This window comes from Myxine glutinosa, chromosome 1 (genome assembly GCF_964187855.1).
Source record: "Myxine glutinosa chromosome 1, kmMyxGlut1.1, whole genome shotgun sequence".
NCBI lineage: Eukaryota > Metazoa > Chordata > Myxini > Myxiniformes > Myxinidae > Myxine > Myxine glutinosa.
In genome coordinates, this window is record NC_136261.1 from 269,372,671 (window position 1) to 269,398,706 (window position 26,036).

General features: G+C 45.6%; 2 protein-coding genes across 13 annotated transcripts in view; both read left to right on the plus strand.

Moving 5' to 3' along the window:
* The window catches only part of MLH1 (mutL homolog 1), a 155,025-nt gene extending 137,943 nt beyond the window's left edge, over positions 1 to 17,082 (plus strand). For 4 of the 12 annotated variants that reach the window (XM_078786834.1, XM_078786839.1, XM_078786823.1 and 1 more), the window contains exons 20-22: positions 12 to 134; positions 302 to 486; positions 16,510 to 17,082. In XM_078786834.1, the coding sequence (XP_078642960.1) occupies positions 12 to 134; positions 302 to 445 (267 nt within the window). In that variant the 3' untranslated portion in view covers positions 446 to 486; positions 16,510 to 17,082. Of the gene's footprint in view, positions 1 to 11; positions 135 to 284; positions 846 to 6,763; positions 6,912 to 15,358 lie in introns of those variants that run through there. The other 8 variants (XM_078786812.1, XM_078786850.1, XM_078786846.1 and 5 more) reach the window with 6 other exon arrangements.
* An 8,704-nt stretch (positions 17,083 to 25,786) lies between these two features.
* The window catches only part of UBXN4 (UBX domain protein 4), a 41,151-nt gene continuing 40,901 nt past the window's right edge, over positions 25,787 to 26,036 (plus strand). The window contains exon 1 of the mRNA XM_068131648.2: positions 25,787 to 25,945. Within this exon, the coding sequence (XP_067987749.2) occupies positions 25,867 to 25,945 (79 nt within the window). The 5' untranslated portion in view covers positions 25,787 to 25,866. The remainder of the gene's footprint in view (positions 25,946 to 26,036) is intronic.

Here is a 26,036-nt window from a genome sequence, read left to right on the forward strand (position 1 = left end):
GGTGTGCCCAGGTAAACTGGGAAATGGAAAAAGAATGCTTTGAATCGTGCAGCCGTGAGTTCAGTTTGTTCTACTCGATCCGCAAGGACTACATCCTGGAGCCATCTATGACGGATGATAAAAGTGACTCCACAGTACGTAGTCCTGTGCTTGTTTCTGAGATGGTAAAAGTGGTGATCTTAATGGCTTGACTTCATTTATGATTTCCTAGTGATTAGTGATTGAACGTTAATGACTTAGTAAGCACCAAGTTTTGATGATCAGATTGTGTAACGACCACCCAGCAAATTGTCTTCTACAGCGGTCCTGGCGGAAGCAAGTGGAGCACATTGTGTTTAAGTCGATGCGTTCAACATTCTTGCCACCTCGGCGTCTTGCTGAAGACGGCACCATCCTGCAGGTGGCCAACCTGCCTGATCTATACAAGGTGTTTGAGAGGTGCTGAGCACAGCAATCATTCTTTCCTGGCATTCCAAGTTATTCACTGTAAGTCTGCAGTCGCCACTATTCAAAACGATAGCCTTTCTCGGATTTGTTTTGCTACTTTGTGTGGTGTGTTGATTGGTCTTAAGGGGACTCCAGGTTTCTATGAAATAAATCTCAGCCTTCAAATGCATCTACAAATAGGTAGGCCTTCCAAAATGAGTGCATTGGTGGTTTGATGGTAGGATAGGTGACGTTTTATTTTAAAAAAATATGTGTATATATATATATATATATATATATGTATGTATGTTTTCAATAGGTGACGTAACCAACAAGGATTGTTAATTGAATTTTTTTTTCTCCAAAAGCCCTCACAAAATGTAAGCAATGCATACAATAAAGTGGCCTTCCAGTTCTGGCTTCTGAGTATGTGAATGAAGTTTTCCTGACTCGTGAAGACCACTGCAGAAGCTAAGAATACCAGGCCTGATTTGTCCTGTCTATCTGTTGTCCATTGTTTCCCCATGTTGTGAACATGGATATATATATATATATATATTGTTGCGGATCTCCAACGTCGGCCTTCCCCTTACCAAGGCGGGATTAATCCCCTTGTCTTTTTACTAGCCAACGCGATTCAGGGCTATTACGTTCCTTCTGGTCAGCGCTGAATAGGGTGGTAGGTCGAATTGGTCCTATTACCTAAGTACCAGCGCCTTCCGGGAAGCAAGGAAATAAACCCACCCGAACCACGGTTTCAGTGGACACGCCGAGCGAAAGCGAGCCTCGATTCGGGCCGTTAACGGGAACTAACCCGATTGGAGCGGTTCCTGATCGTGCCACGCTTACCCAATGGAGAAATCACTAAGACGGTCGAATTAAGAGGAAAACAGGAAGAACAAGGAATTTATTACACACTTTGTACAAAGAAGAGGAAGAAGAAGCAGAAATGTACAGTGAAGAGGAAGAAGCAGATACACAGGGCAGCCTTATACAGTCTTATACTTATCCCCTGGACACGGGCCCGTTCACATTCAGTCACACTCTCAGACTCACTCACACGGGGTTTGTAGATGGTCAGGCGATGGTCCTAAGGATCTCGTTCACAGCTCGCTCCGGTCCCCGGCTCGTACCGTGGAGGCGATGGTAGACGGCAGGCAAGATCGCCCCATGTCGGTGACGCGGATCGGACAATTATACTGGGGGGGATCGGTAAGCTGGTGATTATACTGGCGTACGTAATAGTTGTACCGGCGCCTTATACGCGCTCCCGGTATAGTTCAGGTACAATGCGCCACTTCCACAAGTCCTCTGCAATGCGCCACTTCCACAAGTCCTCTGCAATGCGCCGCTCCGGCAATGCTTTCACAATGATGTCACCAAAGCGCCTTTCCCAATCGACCTTGCACAACAATGCTATGCGTTCCAACCAAGTCCAAGTTCTTTGCCACTGCAGTATGCACACGTGTCCTCTTCGCGCAGTCCTCTCAATACCTCCAGAGGGCTTTGCGCTCGCGGTTATATAGCGCCGCTTTGCGAACCCTCTCGAACCTCTAGCCACGCCCTTACCACGCCCCATCAGGCCATCTCACCCGAGCCCTGGTTGGTTGTTGGGGTCTTACCGGCTCCGCCCTTGATGGCTGCTTGACGTGGCCACACCCCCGACCTCACGCTCCGCCCCCTTTTCGGGCCTTACCTCGTGGCATTTGGGCTGGTTCGAGCGAAAGCCCAAGGGCAGCGAACGCTACTGGCAAGCAAGGTGCAACAACTGCGAGCATCCTAATGCGAGGGGCAATGGGGTGCAGACTGGATGGTGTGCAATGGAGTCGGTTGGAGGGAGGGCTGCAGAATGAATGGGGCCTACTCTTATTTGTTTTACACAACGCAGATGATAACTATTGGAAATGGCCTTATCTCACATATACTAAGAAATAACGTTCTAAGGTGACCGACATGTTGCATGTGGCCTAACTATGGGGTGCAACCTTTAACCTTTAATGATGTTGCGTGTGGGTTCTCAAAACCGCAACAATATATGTATGTGTATATATATATATATATATATATATATATATATATATATATATATATATATATATATATATATATATATATATATATATATATATATATATATATTGTTACAGACTCGGTTTTAGATGTTAGTTTACCGAGCGGTTTGGTATGACCGCGTCCGAACAGTTACTCCCCGATTAGAACCCTATCCCGCCCGATTCCACTCGAACGTTGGCCGAATCGCGCTACGCTAAATCAATGAAGGAAAGGACACAACGGCTGGGATAAATGCAACGACACAAGGGGTACAGTTCTCAAGACCTCCGGAGGAGGATATAATTGGTGATGCAGAAACGGGTAGATTACACGGTAAGAGGTAAAGCACAGAAAAGATGGGCACTTAGACACAGTCTTATCTTATCCCCGACAGACCACAGACAAACGGGACAAGACTGACTTACACAGGGATTGATGGCAAGGAAGGACAGGCAGTCGATAGCACAAGGTGCACCTTGGCTCAGGGGCAGAATCAACACGGTCCGGTCCAGAGATGCGGGGAGGTATTGCCGCGCTCGGAGGTGACGTCTTTTCTCTCCAAGCTGAGGGCGCATCTGACGTCACCTCCCTCTTCCCTGCGCATGCTCAGCGGGGAGTGACACGCCCTCGGCTCGTTAGCTCCGCCCCAGATGGAATCGGTCCGCCGCTTCTATTGGGTGTGGGGGGTTACCGGGCTCCGCCCTTGACGAGGAGCTGACAGCGAGCCCCTGCGTGGTAACCCCGTCGGAGCACATGTTCAATGGCGGCTAACCAAGCCGGAGTGAGGACGCACACTCCCCGCGCCGCCGCCGCTGTTGTTGTTGTTGTTGTACCATGAGGAAGAGCTGCGGGGAGGTATTGGGAGGTCCTAAACTTTCTAACGGTGCCATACAATCACATTCTGGTGCAACGAAGAGTCAGAATTAATGGAAACGAGTCCTTAACTGACATAGACTAAGAATAACTAGCAAGATGTCCTATAGTTGTCTACGTGAGATGCGGTGGACCTGGATGCGACATTTAATGGGGGAAATAGGGGAAAGTCGGGTCTACAGAGTGTTGTTTACAGAAAATGGGACTAGGGAATGGGGGATTGGGGATAGTTGGGAAGTATTGGGGAAATAGGGGAATATTTACAAGCGGATATGGATGGAGGCCAATCTCATATCCGCAACAATATATATATATATATATATATATATATATATACTAGCGGGGTCACCCGTGGGAATCCCACGGGCATGGATGTGTGTGACATTTCGACATATTGAGTTATATGCTGCACATTCATTTTTACAAAATGGTTACTGGCAAGTCATCAGATCCAGAAATGGTGTGAATTTAGTTATTTCACATAATATGTGACCCCTCACTCCTCTCCACCTGACACTCTCCTGTCTCCACCTGACACTCTCCTGTCTCCACCTGACACTCTCCTCTCTCCACCTAGCACTCCTCTCCTCTCCAAACCCTCACATCCCTCTCCTTTCCAATCCCTCACCTCTCCAATCCCTCACACTCCTCTCCTCTGCAATCCTTCACACGCCTCTCCAATCGCGCCTCACACTCCTCTCCAATCGCGCCTCACACTCCTCTCCAATCGTGCCTCACACTCCTCTCCAATCGTGCCTCACACTCCCCTCCAATCACTCCTCTCCAATCGTGCCTCACACTCCTCTCCAATCACGCCTCACACTCCTCTCCAATCGTGCCTCACACTCCTCTCCAATCGCGCCTCACACTCCTCTCCAATCGCGCCTCACTCGCCTCTCCAATCGGCTTTCCCCGTCTCGTTTCTCTCCTTTTTCTCCCGTCTCGTTCTTTTTCTTGCTCCAAATCGGCCCGTCGGAATCGGAAATCGGCCCGTCTCGCCCGTCGGAATCGGAAATCGGCCCGTCTTGCTTTTGTGCTTGTGCGTAAATAAATTGTGTTCATGACACCATTTCTGGTGTTGGGCTAGCGGCTAGGGTGCCGGCTTAGGATCCTGGGTTCGAATCTCGGTCGATCGCCGAATTAATGCCAGGGGGGTTGACTCAGCCTGTCATCCTTCCGAGGTCGGCTAATTGAGTACCAGTTCACTGGTAATTCCCTGTTTGTCGTTGAAGGCGGCAAAAAGGGTTGGCGTCAGGAAGGGCATCCGGCCGTAAAACATTGCTTCAAAAAGGGGACAAAAAAACAACAACTACCACGGTCCCCGAAAAGGCCAACCCCCGCTTTGCGGGGAAAAATGGCCTCTAAACGGTGGTTTTTACACCATTTCTGGATCTGATGACTTGCCAGTAACCATTTTGTAAAAATGAATGTGCAGCATCTAACTCAATATGTCGAAATGTCACACACATCCATGCCCGTGGGATTCCCACGGGTGACCCCGCAAGTTTGCATTGACGTTCGTCGATGGACTCGTTCGCCCGTCTCATTCGTTTTCTTGCTGCATCCTGTTCAAGTCTGCGTTCTTCATCGATCGTCTCATTCATTTTGGAAATAGAAGTTTCCACGCAGCGCATGAATTGTCACGATCCTCAAGAGGAATTTGTCTCGTAATCATCAAATGATAAATGGCAAGTAAATTATATTGTGGAAAATTAAAGATTTCAAATAAACCTATTTAAAGTGTATTCGCACATAACTAATTTTAAAAAACGAAGAAATATCTCTCGGTAATTTCCTGAAACATATTTTACTTCCGGCTAATAATGTTGAATTAAATAAAAACGAAGAAATATATGTCGGCATCATTGTTGACGTTTTTGTGACGACTGTCATCAAACGAAAAAGTAATATATTGTTACAGACGCGGCTTTTAGATGTTATATGGACCGAGCGGTGGTGTATTTAACCGCGTCCGAACAGTTACTCCCCGATTAAAACCCGATTTCACCCGACGTTGACCAGATCGCCCCACGGATATTCACTCGGGAAATCTCTAAAGCGATCGCAAGAGAATGAAAAAGAAGAAGAAGAATACGGAGGAAGAACAGATTTATTATACACACACAAGCAATATTTTAGAGCGACCAATATTATTTACAGCAATAGATGGAAAAGAGCAGTCACACAGTGCATTGTTAACTTATTCTATTTCATTTACTTAATCCCCAAGACAAACGAGTAGGACAGGACGTTCACACTCACACGGTGGATATTGCAGGAAGGAATAGCTGAGGTGGACGCGTGGAGGAAGGCAAGGTCGGAGGCCGCAGCACCCCTCGCGGTTTTGGCGGGAAAACCTCCGTCGCGTATCCGCGGCCGTCACGCGCTGGCTCGGCACACCTGCTCCTCTTCCTGGGGTGGAGCCGTCTCCCTCCGTTCAGCGCGTCTCTCCAACGACAGGGGGGTATTGCAGGCAGGCAGGTAGGTAGGTAGGTAGGGCTTGCGGTGGATTGCGCTCCTCTTCCAGGTCATCCCCCAGCGTATCTCTCAAGGCCTCTCTAGTCATCTCTCATCTGGACTCTTAAAGCAGTCCCCTGCAGTCGCTTTTATCACCTCCAGCGAAATCAAGCCGCCGACTCCGAGGGCGCGCCTACCGGGTCACTCACCGCGGTGTTGATTGGCTGTTAGGGCTGGTTCACTCCTTGCTTCTTATGACGAGGTGGAGACACGCCTTTCTTCCCCAACCTTACCTCGTGGCCAATGGTGGTTTGAAGAAAACCAGCCAAAATGCGGAAGGCAATTGGAAGGGAGGTTTTGGGGAAATTGGAAGGGCCTACGCTTATTTTGTTTGATACAATGCAAAGTCAATCTAGTGGAAAACACATACTTAGCCTACATGGAATAAGGAAATACACTATTTAAAAGATATATCGTGACCTGCGTGTATGTTCTATGAAATTAATTAGGAGGACGGCTGCGACCATTATTTACATTACCAGGATGTTACCATACCAAAACCATACTCTTCACATCCGTTACCCTTCCTCCAAAATTGTTACACTCCTCAAAACCCGTTACACTTCTCAAAACCCGTTACACTTCTCAAAATCGTTACACTGCACCCTCCTTTCTTCAGGCACGTCCTCGGGCCTACTAGACTTAACTGAGTGTGACATGTAGGTGTAATTCCCTCTACAATTAACCTGACCCTGAGTGTGACAATTTTAAAACACAAATAAGTATGTCCCCCTATTGCATTGCATCCTGTCTAACAGACTCAAGCCCACAGCTAACCGAATTACGGAATTATTCTGAAACTATACATTTACGGTGGGGAGCATTATTTACAATGACGTGATTTCTTATTTACAACGCAACCCAGGACCTGTGTGTTTTTTTCTTTTCTTTTTAGGGAACAAGAGAAAGAAATTCCTGTTGGGAGGGAGGAGACAGCACGCATTGCATCGATGCACCAGTACCAATACCACCAAAGCACCCAAAAGCACCCAAACACCACAAAGCACCCAAAAACACCATCCGGTGCGGTTACCATGGTTCATAATAAACACAACAAAACAACTGGTGGTGGTCTTCTCCTTCTCTGCTGGGCCGATGTTCTTCCCGACGTCTTCTGGCTTCATGCGGCCTATTTGGACATACTAAAAAAAGCACAACTTGTGTCCATTTTTATTTAGGGCCTCAGGGGCCAACTAAGGGTGGTCCACCTGTTTGGCATAGGTGCCACCTTACCGAGGTCCGCAAGCAAGATTCCCTGGCCACTATGGCCGGTTTCCAACAGAGGTGCCCTGCCCCAGAACCTGGGGTCCATCAAGTGGTACTTGGCCGCCGAACAGCGGTCCATAAAGTGGTACATCAACGCAATGCGTGCTGGTTCTGGGAATCTCGGGCGCACAATGGCCACCTCACGCACGCTCCCCTCGGCACCCAATGGCGCACAGGTCATGTGGGAGACAAAAGAAAGACAATTGAGCGAGGGGTAAGGTCACAAGGGTACACGTCAAACAAGGCAATGCAAGGTGAAATGCGTACGGAGGGCGAAGTGAGAAAGCTCGTCCCTACCGTACGTCACCCCCCTGTCACCTACACTACCCTTGCTCTTACCCCATATTTACAAAATCTACCCATTTACAAATTCGTCACTACTGTCACGTCTTCCCCATATTTCCCTTATACCAAATTCGTCACCACAATCCCTCTACTTCAAAATTTGCCATCATCAAATTCATCATCAATCCTCATAAGGAGGCAGAGATGGAACATCAAAGCACAATGTCACACCCACGTCATGATGCGTCTCACAATCCAAACATTTGCATCATAAAAAATAATCAAAACATGGCATGGTGTGGAGTACCTGTTACCTCAGGTGAGTGGATGCAGATGGTGCGAGGAGATCCTTCATCCTAACTATCCTCTAAATGACTTTAACACACTTTACACTACCCGGGGTCTTTCCCTGCCAATCCATTGGCCAACTTACACTATGGGTTCTAATAACCGATTCCCATTGGCCAAACTGTGGTGCTCCTCAATTTGGGGTCTCACTCCCCCGATTCATCTCCCGGTGCTCTAGCACAATTTCTGGGCTGCGACGTGTACCTCTCCCAACAGGTCTACCCACCTGCACACCTCCACCACTGCAGTTGCCACCCGAGCTTACCTAGCTCCTCACCCTAACCTAACTAACTGGGGACAGCCCCTCTCCTGGCTCTGTCACCCCTTGGTGCCCTCTGGCACTGGGCTACCCGGGTCCGTCCTCCGGATCCTCGGGCCCCATCCACACAACTACTACCGGCTCCCAGAGCCCCCTGCGGCCTCACCTGGCCGACATCCTCACAGTGGTGGAGTGCTCAACCAACTACACACACTAACAGGCTACACGCCCAGCCATTTCCACAACACTAATGCACCCATCCACAACACCATTCTGCAACCGCACCACAAATGCCAATATCCAACCACAATTTACCTGCACCCTCTACCTAACACTTACACTACCCGCCCCGGGTATCCGTGATGGGGGTCCACCCTTCCCCCATTCACACCTTCGCACCATCCACTCCACTCCACAATTTCCACCATACTCACTCCACGACCATCCATTCCAATACTCCATACCATTTATTCCATACACCTGCCCTCCATTCACCTGTCGTTGCACACCTGTGCAATCTCACCTGGTGCCACCTGCACCCTCCTTTCTTCCTGGACCACTTGGTCATCACAACACGCAATCACCACTACTCCCTCATACACTGCTCCACACACCTGTTCAGTTGCACACCTGTGCAATCACACCTGTTCCATTCTCACCCGTTCAATCCTCACACACACGGCATCATCTCAGCTAACTTCTCCCCTCTGAAACTTGCGCTTCCCAGTCGTCCCTTTAAACTATTGCGCTCCCACGTCATTATAATCCACACTAATCTACCTGCGTCCCCACTACAGGTATCAGTCACTAACTAAACTTAACGTTACCTAATGTCAATCTCTTCTAGATCCCTATCATTATCCAAGCCCTCCCTGGCTCGGTTGTCATAGCCACCCCATAAACTATTGCGCATTTGCCCCCACTGGTGAGGGATGGTGGATTTGCCATCCCACCACATCGGGGGTCTCTCACTACCAATTTCGCTCGTCCAAATCCAACAATTCAAAAATTTTCCATTTACCGCCAATTCTATTCACTTTTCTAAATTTCGTTTCAAATCACTACTATCACTATCACCATCACCCGTCTACTTATTACATCCTCTCGGTGCGCCAATTCACATCACCCGTCTACTTATTACATCCTCTCGGTGCGCCAATTCACATCTACAGCCCGGCTTCGTACAGCCGAGCACTGAACGCGGATTCTTTTGTGCTGGCGGCTGGATGCGTCCCGCATTCGGGGCCGGGGCGGGGGCTTACCCGGGCCGAGATCCCACGCATCACCTCGGCGTGGAGCCATCCAATGTCCCGATCTCGACCTGCCGGCACGTCTCAACAAAACGTGGTCGCCATAGCGACCCTTCCTATCCAGCCGCCCGCTCCGCCTAGTGGAGCCCGGCCGCGGCCGTTCAAAACGAGGCCCAGCGTGGATCGCGCACGGCGGTTCTTTCGAAACCGCCGTGGTTCGGATCCCCGCTGGTTCTCGCGGCACGCGAAGCCCGGCACGCACCGAGGGCCCGAGTCGGCTATAAGTCGTTCTAACCTTTAACCCAGTTATCGTCGACGCTTCACCTGCAGGCTTACATGCATACGCTACCTCTTTCTTGCTCATACATGCAGCCGTTCCCATTCTCCTCGTACCTTTTCTTTCACACCTCGGTACACTCACTCCGCTCACCGACTTGGTCACACACCTGACCACCGAACACTTTGGCACACATTCGTTGCTCGCACACCTCACCAATACACCGCTTCGCGCCCCCTCCTCGGTCACCTCCTTTGTGACAATCACAGGTGTGCTCTCACCCGCACACCCAACCACGTGTCTCACTACTAATTCCAGCGTGCATTCCCACTCACGCTCTACCATTCCAGGTGTGCATCCTTCCATCCCAGGTGTACATCCTCGCTCACCTGTCACAACCAGCTCGCGCTCCGTTTCACTCTCACTACTCTCACCTCCACTCTCAGTCGCGCACTCACCCTTACTCTTGACAGCATGCGCTTTCCCCATGCACCCGTCCGTTACACACCTTTCTCGCGCATCCTCCCGCGCACACTTCTTCGTTACTTCCTCCGTAACACTCACCACAGGCATGCATTCTCCCTTACTCTTGACAGCATGCGCTTTCCCCATGCACCCGTCCGTTACACACCTTTCTCGCGCGTCCTCCCGCGCACACTTTTTCGTTACTTCCTCCGTAACACTCACCACACCGCGCTTCCCTGTGCTCCCTCGCACACGCGCTTCGACCAATTCACTCTTGACGGCACACTCACTCCTCGGCGTGCACTTTTTCCTCACACACCCCATGGTCGGACATTCTCGCACACCCCTTTTTTCGCACACCTGTCCTGTCACACACCTCACCAACGGCCTTTCACGAACACCCGGATCCAAACCAATCCCCAAGCCGACTGAATCTCCCCTCACATCATGTACATTGCCACTCACCTCCGTACCTCGTCGCACCTTCTCTGCCACCTGCAAACTTTTTATTTGGTTAGTGAGCACCGCATCATGATTTGAACACAGACCTTGTACACATTCCATCACCTCCTCCCGGATTTCTCTCTTAGTTTCTGTCCGTCCCTTCTTAATTTCACTCACCTCTTCTCCCACTTCCTCTAATTTTTGTTTAACCTCTTTTATTTCCCGGTGCGTCTCCTCAAGTTCGTCCTCTAAGGCTACCGTGACCGTTTCTACGTGCGTCCTTACCTCCCGGTCCTTCGTCTCCATTGCTTCTGTCACCTCCTCCACCCTCATTGTCAGTTCCTCCCGTACCATCTGACATTGCCTCTGCGTCGCTATTAATTCGTTTTTAATTTCTTTTTGTGTCGCCTTTAACCCTCCTAGTACCGCAGTGTTCTTTTGAACCTGCTCCACTAACTTAGTTTGTCCCTCTGTCAGCTGCTCCACCTCCTCCGTCAGATCTTCTATTCCCCCTTGTAACTTAGCCATATTATTCCTCACTTCTTTCTCTATACGCTTTTCGCCTCGCTTTACCTCCTCGCGTAGCCCCGAGACCTCCTCACTCACCCCTCGTCGTATTTCCTCCATCTGGTTCCCCATCTGTTCGATTTCCCGGGCGGATTGTTCCCCTATTTCCCGCAATTTGTCCTCCATCCTATTTTCTAACCCCATTAACCCATTTTTCACCCCCTCTAACTGATTCTCTTGAGCGGCCATTCTGTTTTCTACCCCCATTAACCCATTTTTCACCCCTTCTATCCCATTGTCTAATCCCTCAAATTTCTTGTCTAACTCCTTAAAATTATTGTCTAACCCCTCAAATTTCTTGTCTAACTCCTTACCGGTACCCCTCGCTTCGTCCCTCATTACCCCCATTTGGTTTCCCATTACCCCCAATTGCTCACTATTCTGGGCCATAAGGGCCTTCATTTGTATAAAAAAAAGGTTCAAATCCATTGGCATCTCCGGTTCGACTACCGCGACCATGGGCGTGGCTAAATGTGGCGCCGCTGTAATCACGTGCGCTAGAGCGCCATTTTGTGCACCTGAAATTCCCGCAACCACATTGCCATTTTCCTCCTCCCTTTCTTCCACATACATTTCCCCTGGTTCCTGGGTTACCCCTAACCCGTCTATCTCCCCCACCGACATCCGATCGCCTTGATTGTCCATGGCGCGATCTAAAAATTCGGGTTTTATAAAACAACACAATTTCGTCCGCTTTATAATTTTGAGCGCGTGCAGCGCGCTCCGGGTCGATCTCACTCCCCGACACCAATTGTTACTCTAATAGTACAATTGGTGTTCCAAAATTTGGGCCTAACAAATTTAGTCCCAGGTTCGAATCCAACTCCTCGACACCAATTGTTACAGACGCGGCTTTTAGATGTTATATGGACCGAGCGGTGGTGTATTTAACCGCGTCCGAACAGTTACTCCCCGATTAAAACCCGATTTCACCCGACGTTGACCAGATCGCCCCACGGATATTCACTCGGGAAATCTCTAAAGCGATCGCAAGAGAATGAAAAAGAAGAAGAAGAATACGGAGGAAGAACAGATTTATTATACACACACAAGCAATATTTTAGAGCGACCAATATTATTTACAGCAATAGATGGAAAAGAGCAGTCACACAGTGCATTGTTAACTTATTCTATTTCATTTACTTAATCCCCAAGACAAACGAGTAGGACAGGACGTTCACACTCACACGGTGGATATTGCAGGAAGGAATAGCTGAGGTGGACGCGTGGAGGAAGGCAAGGTCGGAGGCCGCAGCACCCCTCGCGGTTTTGGCGGGAAAACCTCCGTCGCGTATCCGCGGCCGTCACGCGCTGGCTCGGCACACCTGCTCCTCTTCCTGGGGTGGAGCCGTCTCCCTCCGTTCAGCGCGTCTCTCCAACGACAGGGGGGTATTGCAGGCAGGCAGGTAGGTAGGTAGGTAGGGCTTGCGGTGGATTGCGCTCCTCTTCCAGGTCATCCCCCAGCGTATCTCTCAAGGCCTCTCTAGTCATCTCTCATCTGGACTCTTAAAGCAGTCCCCTGCAGTCGCTTTTATCACCTCCAGCGAAATCAAGCCGCCGACTCCGAGGGCGCGCCTACCGGGTCACTCACCGCGGTGTTGATTGGCTGTTAGGGCTGGTTCACTCCTTGCTTCTTATGACGAGGTGGAGACACGCCTTTCTTCCCCAACCTTACCTCGTGGCCAATGGTGGTTTGAAGAAAACCAGCCAAAATGCGGAAGGCAATTGGAAGGGAGGTTTTGGGGAAATTGGAAGGGCCTACGCTTATTTTGTTTGATACAATGCAAAGTCAATCTAGTGGAAAACACATACTTAGCCTACATGGAATAAGGAAATACACTATTTAAAAGATATATCGTGACCTGCGTGTATGTTCTATGAAATTAATTAGGAGGACGGCTGCGACCATTATTTACATTACCAGGATGTTACCATACCAAAACCATACTCTTCACATCCGTTACCCTTCCTCCAAAATTGTTACACTCCTCAAAACCCGTTACACTTCTCAAAACCCGTTACACTTCTCAAAATCGTTACAATATCTTAACGGAAAAGCAAAAGCGAATTTTTAATATATATCGACACGTTGCCGTCGGTGTCATGTTGGGCGGTGTATGATACACCATGACGCGATTTTTAAAAATATATCTCTGCATTTTCCCGCGTGTGTGGAATGTTCTCAATTATTGCTGACACCGAGTCCAAAACCATCGATAAAAATGAAATCATATGGTGAGTTAGATTGGAGATAAAGGCGTGAGAGAGACTCAATGGCCTTGAAGTTGAAGTTACAGGCGTTTGAGAATTCATTTCGTTCTATAAACGGCAACTTTCATTGGATTTCCTTCCCGTTTTTTTTCAACCGAGTCGAAAACTATGTTAGCGACTGTGAAAAATGAAATGATATATCGAATTTTTAATATGTATCGACACGTTGCCGTCGGTGTCATGTTAGGCGGTGTATGATACACCATGACGCGATTTTAAAAAATATATCTGCATTTTCCCGCGTGTGTGGAATGTTCTCAATTATTGCTGACACCGACTCTAAAACCATCGATAAAAATGAAATCATATGGTGAGTTAGATTGGAGATAAAGGCGTGAGAGAGACTCAATGGCCTTGAAGTTACAGGCATTTGAGAATTCATTTCGTTCTATAAACGGCAACTTTCATCGGATTTTCTTCTCGTTTTTTTTCAACCGAGTCTAAAACTATGTTAGCGACTGTGAAAAATGAAATGATATATCGAATTTAAAATAGATATCGACACATTGCCGTCGGTGTCATGTTGGGCGGTGTATGATACACCATGACGCGATTTTAAAAAATATATCTCTGCATTTTCCCGCGTGTGTGGAATGTTTGTGGAAAATTAAAGATTTCAAATAAACCTATTTAAAGTGTATGCGCACATAACTAATAAAAAAAACGAAGAAATATCTCTCGGTAATTTCCTGAAATTCCGGAAGAAATTTACTTCCGGCTAATATGTTGAATGAAATAAAAGCGAAGAAATATATGTCGGCATCATTGTTGACGTTTTTGTGACGACTATCATCAAACGAAATAGTAATATATCATAACGGAAAAGCAAAAGCGAATTTTTAATATATATCGACACATTGCCGGCGGTGTCATGTTGGGCGGTGTATGATACACCATGACGCGATTTTAAAAAATATATCTCTGCATTTTCCCGCGTGTGTGGATTGTTCTCAATTATTGCTGACACCGAGTCTAAAAGTAAAACCATCGATAAAAATGAAATCATAAGGTGAGTTAGATTGGAGATAAAGGCGTGAGAGAGACTCAATGGCCTTGAAGTTACAGGCCTTTGAGAATTCATTTCGTTCTATAAACGGCAACTTTCATCGGATTTTCTTCCCGTTTTTTTTCAACCGAGTCTAAAACTATGTTAGCGACTGTGAAAAATGAAATGATTTATCGAATTTGATTTGAAATAAAACTGGGGGAGAGCAAGACACCACGGGCCTACAAAACAGGACTCAAAGCTATGCGAGTTAATAAAATGGTGGATATTTGTTTATAGCCACTCCCAGAATGGGTGGAGCTATGGGTGGAGCTACTCTGCAAACCGAGTAAGCCACACCCCGGACAGACACCCAACAGATAGACAGACAGACAGAATCATCTACGGCTATTATAATATAGATATATATATATATATATATATATATATACACACACACATACATATATATATATATATATATATACACACACACATACATATATATATATATATATATATATATATACCATTTTTATACCATGTCTCTTCCATACTTACTTGGTCCTATTTCTTGCATTTTCTCAAATTTGACGTGTTTGTATCGGCCTCAGCTCTTATCTTTTCCTGTCCGTTCATTCCCTTGCTTATTGTGTCCAACGACTGTTCCCACTGTCTGCTCATATCCTCAAATCACCATGCTGTTCCATGAGCCTCGACCTTGTAAGGGAAAAATAAATTGAATGGGTAGTGTGTGATTGCCTTTATTTATATCTCTGAACAATATGTTGTACAGAAATTCAAGAAATAATTATTTGTTTATCAAATAAATTACCATTATATGTTATGTATTCATTTTTGTTGTTTTGTTTTTCACTTTATTGAGTTTCACATTTTTATGTTAGAAAGAAACAAAACCTTTTTCAATCTCTTTGTTCACATTTTCAATCGCTTTGTTCACATACAAAGATCTGTCTTGCACTACCGACTTGTGTTTTTAAGGACAGTGCGTGTTGGCTTCCTGAATGTTAACAAAATCTATTCTTCATTTCTAAAGCCCAATGTATTTGTAGATGTCAGTCGCGAGGGGTTGCAAGCACTAATAAAGAATTTTGATTCGACCCATGAAGCCCACCAACCGTCTATCGGGAGGGTTCAACCAACACAACTGCATGGTGCCATTTATTTTTCCTACCAGCCTGCTGGATGCACATTTGCATGAGATATAGGGACAAGTGCTAAGTGGATGATAAATCGATTCTCCACCCTCCCCCACTCCCCATGATCCCCCACTACCTGTCCCCACTTCAAAACATTTTCGAACTCTTCTATGCTAAATATGCATTAATATATTTGGCTTTCCAACATCCTATCCAGCCCCTGACGTTTACAATTGCAAGTGTTACAGCAATACCAAGCTTGGATCCTAATTACAAAGTGATGCATGAAGCTGGCCATATTTAATGGGGTTTCTTTCCAATTTGAATGCTGAAAATGTTATCTTGGTGCCATATTGCATTGCCTGGGGATAAATACTTTGAATCCTTAAAAGACTTTTATCATTGCTCATTTCAAACAGCCTGGTGTTGGCTTAGTGGTTAGGGTGCCGGCTTCGGATCCTAGGATCCTGGGTTCGAATCCCGGTCGATCGCTAAATTAACACCAGGGGGGTTGACTCAGCCTGTCATCCTTCCGAGGTCGGCAAATTGAGTACCAGCTTGCTGGGATGAATGATCACGGTGTGTACCCCGATTTAGAATAGGTGCACCGTATCCCTGCGCATCGTAAGAGGCGACTAAGGGTTGGCGTCAGGAAGGGCATCCGGCCATAAAAACATTGCCTCAAACAGGGAACCATGATTGTCATGGGGCCCGCAAGGCTAACCCCCGCTCTAGCGGGGAAAATGGCCTTAAAATGATCATTCATTCGTTTATTATATTTCAAACAAGTTTGTGTGTGCTTTTCACATGATATGAGGGGGACTCTAAAGGTTGCCCTTCTCATGCTACCACCACCCTGCAGCTTAGAGGGAATGGTTCTGCACCAGCTCGGCACAAACATTGGTTATTTTCTGTTATTTCCAGACAGTGTTGCACATTCCTCCTTGCCATTGGAATGCCATTTTGGCTCTGAAACGTTTTGAACTTTGATTGGATTTCTTGCATCTTTATTTGTTTGGGTAAAAACCCTCAATTTTCTCATTTTCGTATTTCGATCCCTGTAGGTTTAGATGAAGCTTGCAAGCTTTCTCAGCTCCATTGAAATACCAGAATGCACAATAGCCCACGTCATACCCGGCCCAGACTCAGTACCTCAAAGACTCGTGTCAAATAATTAATTCTGCAAATTTGAAACACAGCACAAGTTCCTGCTCTACATGTGCTAACATGCTCTAACTTCTCAGGGTGATGGTGCAAGACTCGTTAAAAATCACGTCCTATATGGTCCAATCGGAAAAAATGTTCAAAGCTTCACCATGGCTTACCTGTATGGAGGGCTATAGTACAAACCCTGTTTTTAGGTTAAATAGCAAGTACATATTAGTTTGCAAATTTCGTTTATTTTATTTTAATTTTATTTTTTTGCTTTAACAATGTCATCAGTGAAGGGATTTGTTTGTTTTTTTGTTTTGGTTTTTGTTTTCCTGAAATTTGCATTTCCATTTTGGATGTACTTTGCGAATTTCATTTTGTGAGTATAAATTGCCTGAGTGTGTAATTTGCTGCTACGTCCCATCGGAATAACAAGATACTTTATCTGCATGTGCATTTTTGAAATAAACCTTCAAGGTTGTTTGCTCCTGCCTTGGTTGTTTTTTCTTGGGAAGCGTATCATGATTTCTTCATCGTTTTTTTATGCCAACGCGGCTAAAGGTGCCGGACGCATGTGTTTACAGGTTGTCCGTCTGGTTGTGCGTACGTAGCAGATTTTCGTTATGATAACTTGTGAACCGCTGAACGGATTTTGATCAAACTTGGTACAAGTATGTACTATGATGCAAACACGAACTGATTCGAATTTGGGTTCAAAAGGTCAATGGTGTATAGTCATGTGACCTTTAATTGAAAATCTACCACAGAAGGGATTTCGAGCAAACTTAGCAAAAGTATGGTCTGCAAAACGATTCAGTTTTGTTCAACGGGTGTACCCAACGTTCACATCATCAACAAGGATGATGACTTAAAGGTCATGTGCCATTTCAAAAATCATTTTGCAGGTCATAACTCGAGTTAAACCAGACTTGGTGGCATGATGTGTCCACTCTGGGTCTGGAAGGTCGGTGGTTCAAACCCCGTCCGAGTCATACAAAAGACTTTAAAAATGGTGTGTACTGCTTACTTTATTGACGCTCAGCATTTAAAAGGATTGAGCATGGGCAAACAACGTTGGGAAGGCAATGACAATCCACCCAGTATAATCCTTGCCAATAAACTGCTTCGGCAGCAACGACGTTTTGTGAAGGGCATGCAACATCAAATCAAAACTCGACTGCGAAGCATCTGATATTTTCTCTCTCTCTCTATCTCTATCTCTATCTCGCCCTCTGTCTCTCTCCCTCTGTCTCTTGCCCTCTGTCTCTCGCTCTCTGTCTCTCGCTCTCTGTCTCTCGCCCTCTGTCTCTCGCCCTCTGTCTCTCGCCCTCTGTCTCTCGCCCTCTGTCTCTCGCCCTCTGTCTCTCGCCTTCTCTTTCTCTCTCTCTCTCTCTCTCTCTCTCTCTCTCTCTCTCTCTCTCTCTCTCTCTCTCTCTCTCTCTCTCTATCTCTCTCTCTCTCTCTCTCGCCTTCTCTCGCCTTCTCTCGCCTTCTCTCGCCTTCTCTCGCCTTCTCTCGCCATCTCTCGCCATCTCTCGCATCTCTCACACATCTCTCTCACATCTCTCTCACATCTCTCTCACATCTCTCTCTTTAGCTCTCTCTTTAGCTCTCTCTTTAGCTCTCTCTCGCCTCTCTCACCTCTCTCACCTCTCTTACCTCTCTCACATCTCTCACATCTCTCTCACATCTCTCTCTTTAGCTCTCTCTCTTTAGCTCTCTCTTTAGCTCTCTCTCTCTGTCTTTCTCTCGCCCTACCTCGCATTTTTCATTATAACTTTAATTGAGATCAAATGTAACAATGGATTGACTAATGTGGGTGGAGGCATAACCATTGGACGCATTCTCGTCCAATCCGATTTATTAAAATGTTTAGGTCCCCTTTCTAACGATGCGAGCCTCATTATCATATAACCTAAAACAAAAGTGTAAGTATTCAAAACAAACTGTTATGGGATACCGTGTATCATGTCTCTATTTGTAGCTGACTGTTTGTGATGTTTTGGGTACATGTTTAATCAGTTGTGGCCTACATATTGGCGTTATAATGGAAGACTTACAAGAGCGAGTCAGTGCACAATGCATGGCGTGCTTAAAGGTGTGAGACAGGTACCTATTCTCAAACAGAGATAAGCCTCGACATCATTGTTCAAGGGAGGAAACCCACTTGGCAACGGTAGCACAGGTGTTCAAAAAATAATGAAGGTATTGGCATCCGGACACTTTTCCAAATGCCAATACCTTCTGTGTATTATAACATAACATAAAATTGTACTGTGCTATTACCATTTCATAAATCTGTAATGTATCTTCTTTGTATTACTATTGGTGTCCAAAAGCATGCATCTTCATGGAAGCTGGAGAGGAAAAGACCATTTGGCTCCTGTCTGATTTTATCTCGATTTCCATTTTCTTAACTCCTCCATTGTTCTGAAATGCACATGTGTACTAACACTGGAAGAGCCCCATGTCGTGCTCATTGATGTTGCACAACCCCACTGGATATCATAAAATTATTTCTGACATTTTCTGGAAAATACAGGGACACCAAGAATGCTGTGGTATCCGCAGCCCAGGGGTTTTATAACCTTTCCAGGTGGACACCTGGCCACAGGTAGTAAAAGCAGGGACCCCCCATCTCAATTCCCACCTCACCTCTCAACACCTCACCTCTCATCTCGTCCACAAGTGGTCACCCATCGCCTCTGATATTCCGACCCTGATATTTGCCTTCTTTCTCTATCTCTCTCGTTTCCGAACAAGGATGATGTACTTTCTATTGCGTGCTCATGGTATTTGCTATTGGTACAATACCAAGGTGTGCCAACGAGCCTCCAAGTTTCCTCATTCAAAATACTCCAACTTCGCCTCCTTCGCCCCCATCCTCCTCCTCCGCCTCCACCCTTCTCCTCCTCCTCCTCCCTCCCCCCCCTCCTCCTCCGCCCCCGTCCTATTCCCCCCCTCTCCTCCATCCCCCCTCCTTCTCCTCCTCCTCCTCCTCCTCCCCTCCTCCCCACTTTTTCCTCTCTTCCCTCTCGCTCTTCCTTTCCCCTCCTCCCCAGAGCAACCATGGAATTGGAAATGTAACCCACATGCAGCCTGCAGATGATGGCAATGCAACAAAGGAGTATCGTACCTTTTCAATCGACGGGTTGCACATAAAACTAACTCATTTTAACAACTCATCCAACGTTCATATTTACATATATGTTTCTTCCATTTCCCTGCTTGGGTGCAGCTTCACCATTTATCTATTCAATTCAATTTAATTTCAATATTTCCTTTCAATTCAATTCAACTTTATTGTCATTGTACAAGGTACAACAAAAAGTGAGAAATGGGCGACAAGATGATTTTTAAGCACAAACTTCACATTTAATGTCCATGGGTTTACAATTTACAATTTCAATAATCACAATTTTATCAACGTGACCACCATGAACCTCGATATACCGTCACAACGAGGATTAATGGTGAATTAAGATAAAACATTGAATCGATTATGCGGTTTGATTCATTTACTGCTGTTTATCCCGCATATATGAAGCCAGGTGTTGGCTTAAGGTGGCTGGCTTAAGATCTTAGGGTCTTGAGTTTGTGCTCCTGTCCATCTGTTCAAATAGACGGGTCAATATACAACCAGAACAGCCGTACCCTAAAAAAATTGCAAATTTTAGTTTTATTGCATTTCCTTATATTTTAAGACTTACTTAGGAACATATCAAAAGTTGGACATAAATGGACCATGGGAAAGTAAAAAATTTTGACATGATAAAAATGTCACAAAACCATGCACGATTCACTACGTCGAAAACGTCTTTGGTTTTTTATTTTTGTTTCTTTTTGTTTATATAAATTAATTTGTTCCACTGAGTGTTCTCCATTGCTGGAGACAATGTGGACCACAACATCATAACGTTGGATGGAAAGGGTACCTTTCATGGGATGGGCATGATAGCAGCTATTACACCAGGGCGTCAATCTAGCCACATCATATCTAGAAAGAAAATGTCTGACAGGAAGCTCGTCGAACTGACGAAGATCAATATAATAGATTACCGCTATGCAGAGCACGTCAACCGCAACCTCAAATTTCAGCCCCTCCCTTTGTTATCAATTTGTGATCGCCCAATTGACATATTATGGGAGATGTCATTTTGCTTCGAAAAGAGTGCACCAAATTGGCAAGGCATGATGCACTTTCTGCATGAGGAGTGTGATCACCCAGGGAAAGCCTCAATACAGTTTCTCCCAATGATTGATATGAACCCAGGTGACAAAACCTGCATCTTGTCAACTCTTGATTACCTGAGCAAACTTGCATCAAAACACAACATGCCAGCAATCATCACATTTGACCAACCGCTGTTTTGGAAGGCCTCTGAGATAGTGAATGCTCTTCCTGCTGATAACCCAATCCATAATGCAGTGCTACTGCTTGGGAGCTTCCACACATTAATGAATTTGTTGGGTGCCATTGGAAGTTTGATGGATGGAAGTGGACTGAAAGAGATCCTGGAAACAGTGTATGGTCAAAATGCTGTTGTGCACATGCTGAGTGGGAAGGCGGTGCAACGTGCTTTTCGTGGCCATTTGCTTGTGGATCAGTGTCTTACACGTCAGGTTGTTGGCAAGATTGTGGAAGTTGACCCTGGGTTTCAAGAACAAGTGGCAGAACTGGAGCGACTGTACATTTCCCTGGAGACTGTCGAAAGTGACACTATAGAGTCTGTGTTGCAATCAGAGTGCATTCATTTCATTGACAATAGATTGAATCAGGAAAGGAATAAACTTGCAAAGGACTCGAAAACCAGTGCACTTTGGATCAACTACCAGCGTATGTTGGGAATTGCAAGGGCACTTGTGGCAGCTGATCGGACGGGGTCCTGGGAGATGCATCTCCAAGCCATATCAGCTTGCTTGCCGATATTTGCAGCTGCTGGCCATCCCAATTACCTGAAGTCAGCTCGACTCTATCTCGAGAAGATGCTTGCGTTAGAGGATGACAACCCTGAGGTTCATCAGAAGTTCCAATCTGGTTATCATGTAATCCGGCGCAGTGACCAATACTGGGCTGGCCTAGGCTCTGATCTTGTGATAGAACAGACATTAATGCGCTCACTGAAAAGCCAAGGGGGGCTGGCTCGAGGAAGTGGGATGTCAGAGCACCAGAGAGCAGTTTGGACTCTGTCTTCAACCATATCGTCCTCCTACAACCTTGCTATGCAAGAACTGACCTCGAGTAGCTACTCAACAAGTGAACAACATAAGGAGTTGACAACATCCAGGGTGAGTCGAGATGAAGCTGATCGTGGCAAAGTTGCCGAAAAACTGGACAGCTTCACACCATTTTCTGATGACAAGTCATTGCGCAATATCATCACAGGGGTTACTGCAAATGAGGATGTCAATGTTCATGACCTATTCAAAGTAGGTAGTGACATTGTCAAGAAGATGGATGATCACCCAGCTTACTCCTATTCACACAAAAGGAGTTCTAAAGCCAAGACACTTGCATTCAGCAGGGCAGTCAAAGTTGCTGAGGACCGCACAATAGATCCAGCGTTACTATTCCAGAGGTTCTTAGTGGTGTCACAGACGGGAGATCTCCAGATAGGTGAAGTGATGAAATATGAACTCTGCCCATACCCAATGTCTCTTTTTGAGGCAAAAAACATCCTGCGCCAGCCAGATAAACCACAGTTGGCGGAGGCAATAAGGAATTATGCTACAACCAAATCTGACAATGCTGTCAACCAGACAGTTCCAGGAACAGATCACTATGTTCTTGACGGGGGATCACATATTCACCGCTTAAAGTGGACAGAGGGATTCACCTACAGTTCCATTGCAGATGAATATGCCTCATTTACAGTACGACACTATGGCAAAGCTACTGTTGTGTTTGATGGTTATGAGGCTGGGCCAAGCACAAAGGACTGTTCTCATCAACGTCGGAATAGAAACAAGAATGCCACCAAGGTTAACATTACGGAGTCAACAAAATTTGTTGGGAAAAAGGAGGACTTTCTGTCGAATGAGTCAAACAAGCAGGCAATGATACTGTTGATTATAGAGGTGTTGCACAAGGAAGGCTGTGAGGTGATCCAAGCAGAGGGAGATGCTGATGTTGAGATTGCAAAAGCGGCCGTCGCAAATGCGGCTTCCAGATCTACAACCCTCATTGGAGAAGATACAGATCTCCTTCTCCTCCTGCTCTTCTATATGGTGGAGACAAACTGCATTGAACTCTATTTCCGTTCTGACAAGGCAAAATCAAATGTCTACAATATCAAAGTCCTTCAGCAGATACTTGGAAATGCAGCCTGCAGATCTATATTGTTCCTTCATGCATTAACTGGCTGTGACGCAACGTCTCGTGTCTTTGGGATTGGAAAGAAGTCAGGGTTTCAAAGAATCATCAAGAAAGAAAAGGAACTGATAGACAGCTCAAAGGTGTTCTGTAAACCACAGCAGAGTCAGGATGTTATTGAAACTGCAGGCTGCAGAGCAATGGTGGCATTGTTTGAAGCAAATCAGAACGACTCATTGGCATCGATCAGATACAACATTCTCTGCAAAAAGGTTGCAAGGGCTAAGGCATTTGTCACTCCTGAAAGACTGCCACCCACATCCGCTGCCTGCAAGTTTCATTCTCTGCGGACCTATTACCAGGTAATGGAATGGATGGGCCTTTGTTGTGGAATGCAGCCAACGGAGTGGGGATGGAAGGTAGAAGGAGGAAAACTTGTTCCAGTGATGACAGACAAAAGCCCTGCTCCAGACATACTACTTCAGATGATTCACTGCAACTGTTCAGGGGGGTGCAAAACACTAAGGTGTTCATGTAGGAAGCATGGATTAGAGTGCACCAGTGCATGTGGACATTGCCAGGACAGCAACTGTGACAATATGAGTGTTGAACCAGACATAGAGGAGGAGGAGGAGGACGATGAAACTGGAATCTAAGACTAGAAGGCATATGGTACTTCCACATGTGTCAAAATTGTCCAATTTTTTATATGTTGCTTTCCATGTCATAGACTGGCAGAAACAATCAAAGAACATATATTTGTGCAAATATTTACTTTAAATTGCGAATGGTCTCAGGATTAGCACTGCATAAACTACCAGCAACGATCATAATACAAATATTGGTGCAAAATTAACTTTAAATTGTTGGTGGTCTGATGATTATCAGTCAATTTTTTTACGTTTTATCTGCCGGCAGCCATCTTGTTTTCTGACGTCACTGAGGGACTTTCCCATGCGTCAAAATTGTCCAACTTTTAATATGTTGTCTTCCACTTCATAAACTACTAGAAATAAGCATAAAACAAAAATTTGCAATTTTTTTGGGGTCAGGCAGTATATTGACCCGTCTAAAATAACACCAGAGGGATTGACTCGACCCGTCATCGTTCCGAGGTGGGAAAAATGAGTACCTGCTTACACGTAACGGGGCACTGCATCAGCGGCACAGCGGTGCCTCCAGAAAATGATGAAATCAGCAGCCACAGGTTGCATACGAAAAAATTTTAAAAAAACAATCCCACGAATGAATAAATCAGCTTAATTTCGTTTCATTCGATTGCACTTGGTTGCATTTAACATGCAATCTATTTAGCCGCCTGTCCGTGCAGCACTGCAGCTGGAGATGGAGTTTCGCAATCGCCTCCTGTGCCTGTATTACATGTCTGTCTGTCCAGGCCATAACTTATTTTTACCATTTGAGCTTTTGTCATCAAATTTTCAACACATTTTGAGAGTATGGAGAGGACCAATTAAAAATTGGGTCCAAAGCACAAAGTATAAATTATGAACCCGTCCCTCGCTGCGCAGCACGAGACGGCTGGGTATTTTTTTATCGCTTCAGTCTTTATTACTTGTAAAACGAAGATTTTTCAAGTGTGTTGGTCGGTTGCGTTTGTGGTTCATTCTGTCTGTTTGTTTGTTTGTCACCGGCCTACAGGTCACCATTTTCAACCGATCTTCACGAAACTTCACCAAATGGTGGAGTTGGTCAAAAGCAAGAAGCCTATTGTTTTTGGGGTCAAAAGGTCAACATAGACCAAAGGTCACCAACTTTGCTAAATTTGTAAAATCCTCTCAATTTTCATCCGATTGACTTGAAATTTGAAGATGACTTGCATATCTGGTCACTGAATTCCACCACAAATTATATTTTAGATGAACATCGGCCAAAAGGTCAACATAGGCCGAATTTCTAAAATCACCAATTTTCATTTGATTGACTTGAAATTCTAAGAGGATTTACATATATGGTCACTGAATTCAACCAACTATTTTTGAGGTCAACATAGGCCAAAAGGTCAACATAGGCCAAGTTTTTTAAATCCTCAATTTTCATCCAATTGACTTAAAAATTGAACAGCATTTGCACATTGAGTCACTAAATAGGGCAACTAACCATTTTTGAGGTCAAAAGGTCAACTCAAGCTCAACTTTCCAAAATCATTTTTCATCTGAAAAATCGTCACTTTTCTTCCTGTTGACCCGAGCTTTGATCAAGATTATCAATTTTAATCTTGATGAAATGGACAATTTGCTGTATCAATGGAATTTTTTTTCTTCGGGGTGGGGGCGGATTTTGTGCAAGTATCGTGCTCCGCATGACGTCTTCTTGTTTATTTTATCCGCTGGCATTTTGAGCAACCTTTGTTCACAAATTTTCAACAGATCTTGATTTATATAAGCATGGATATGGGAACACTAATCCTACGAGCAATTTGAATGGAGCAAACCTGGGTGTCTATAAACCCCGGGGCCGGGTACTGTCCGTGAACCTGGCTTTGAGTAGGTACCAAGAAGCAAAAATGGCTGGACTTGTATTTATAAAGTGCATTTCCAATAATATGCTGTAGCACATTCCCCACCGTCGGTGAGCCGATAAGGCTAGCCTACTTCCGGAAGAGAGTGCCCGCCAGTTAATAAAGAAAGTTTTGTTGTTGTTTTCGTCAAGTTTAGTTCGAGTACAAAGCGAAGACGTTCTCGTTTGTTTCCTGGAATGGGATGACTAGTTTAAGGCGGTGTATGTTAGTTAATGCACTACTCCCTAGTCAATGTTTGATAACGAGCAAAATAACTAAATTTCAATTCAATATTTAGGAAAGGAAACGCAAATCATAAATTGTTTTTCATCGACGATAACTTCGTGAGATTTTTAACGCTTTTGGAATTGAAAAGGAACTAGGAAGATCGTTTCGTAATCAGTGTTCACTCAGGCTGTTCCTGGTTCCGGCGACGTTATGTGGTTCCAGGGCCCAATATCCTCTGCGATTTCTTCAGCCAAGCTCAAGAGAGCTATTTTCGTGGTGTTTATTGCCGGTATGATTCCCGCCGGTACTGTAACATTACATGGTGTTTCATGAACGTCAGCCGTGAGGGGATGTACATGTACCCGGCTTGGTGTACCCAG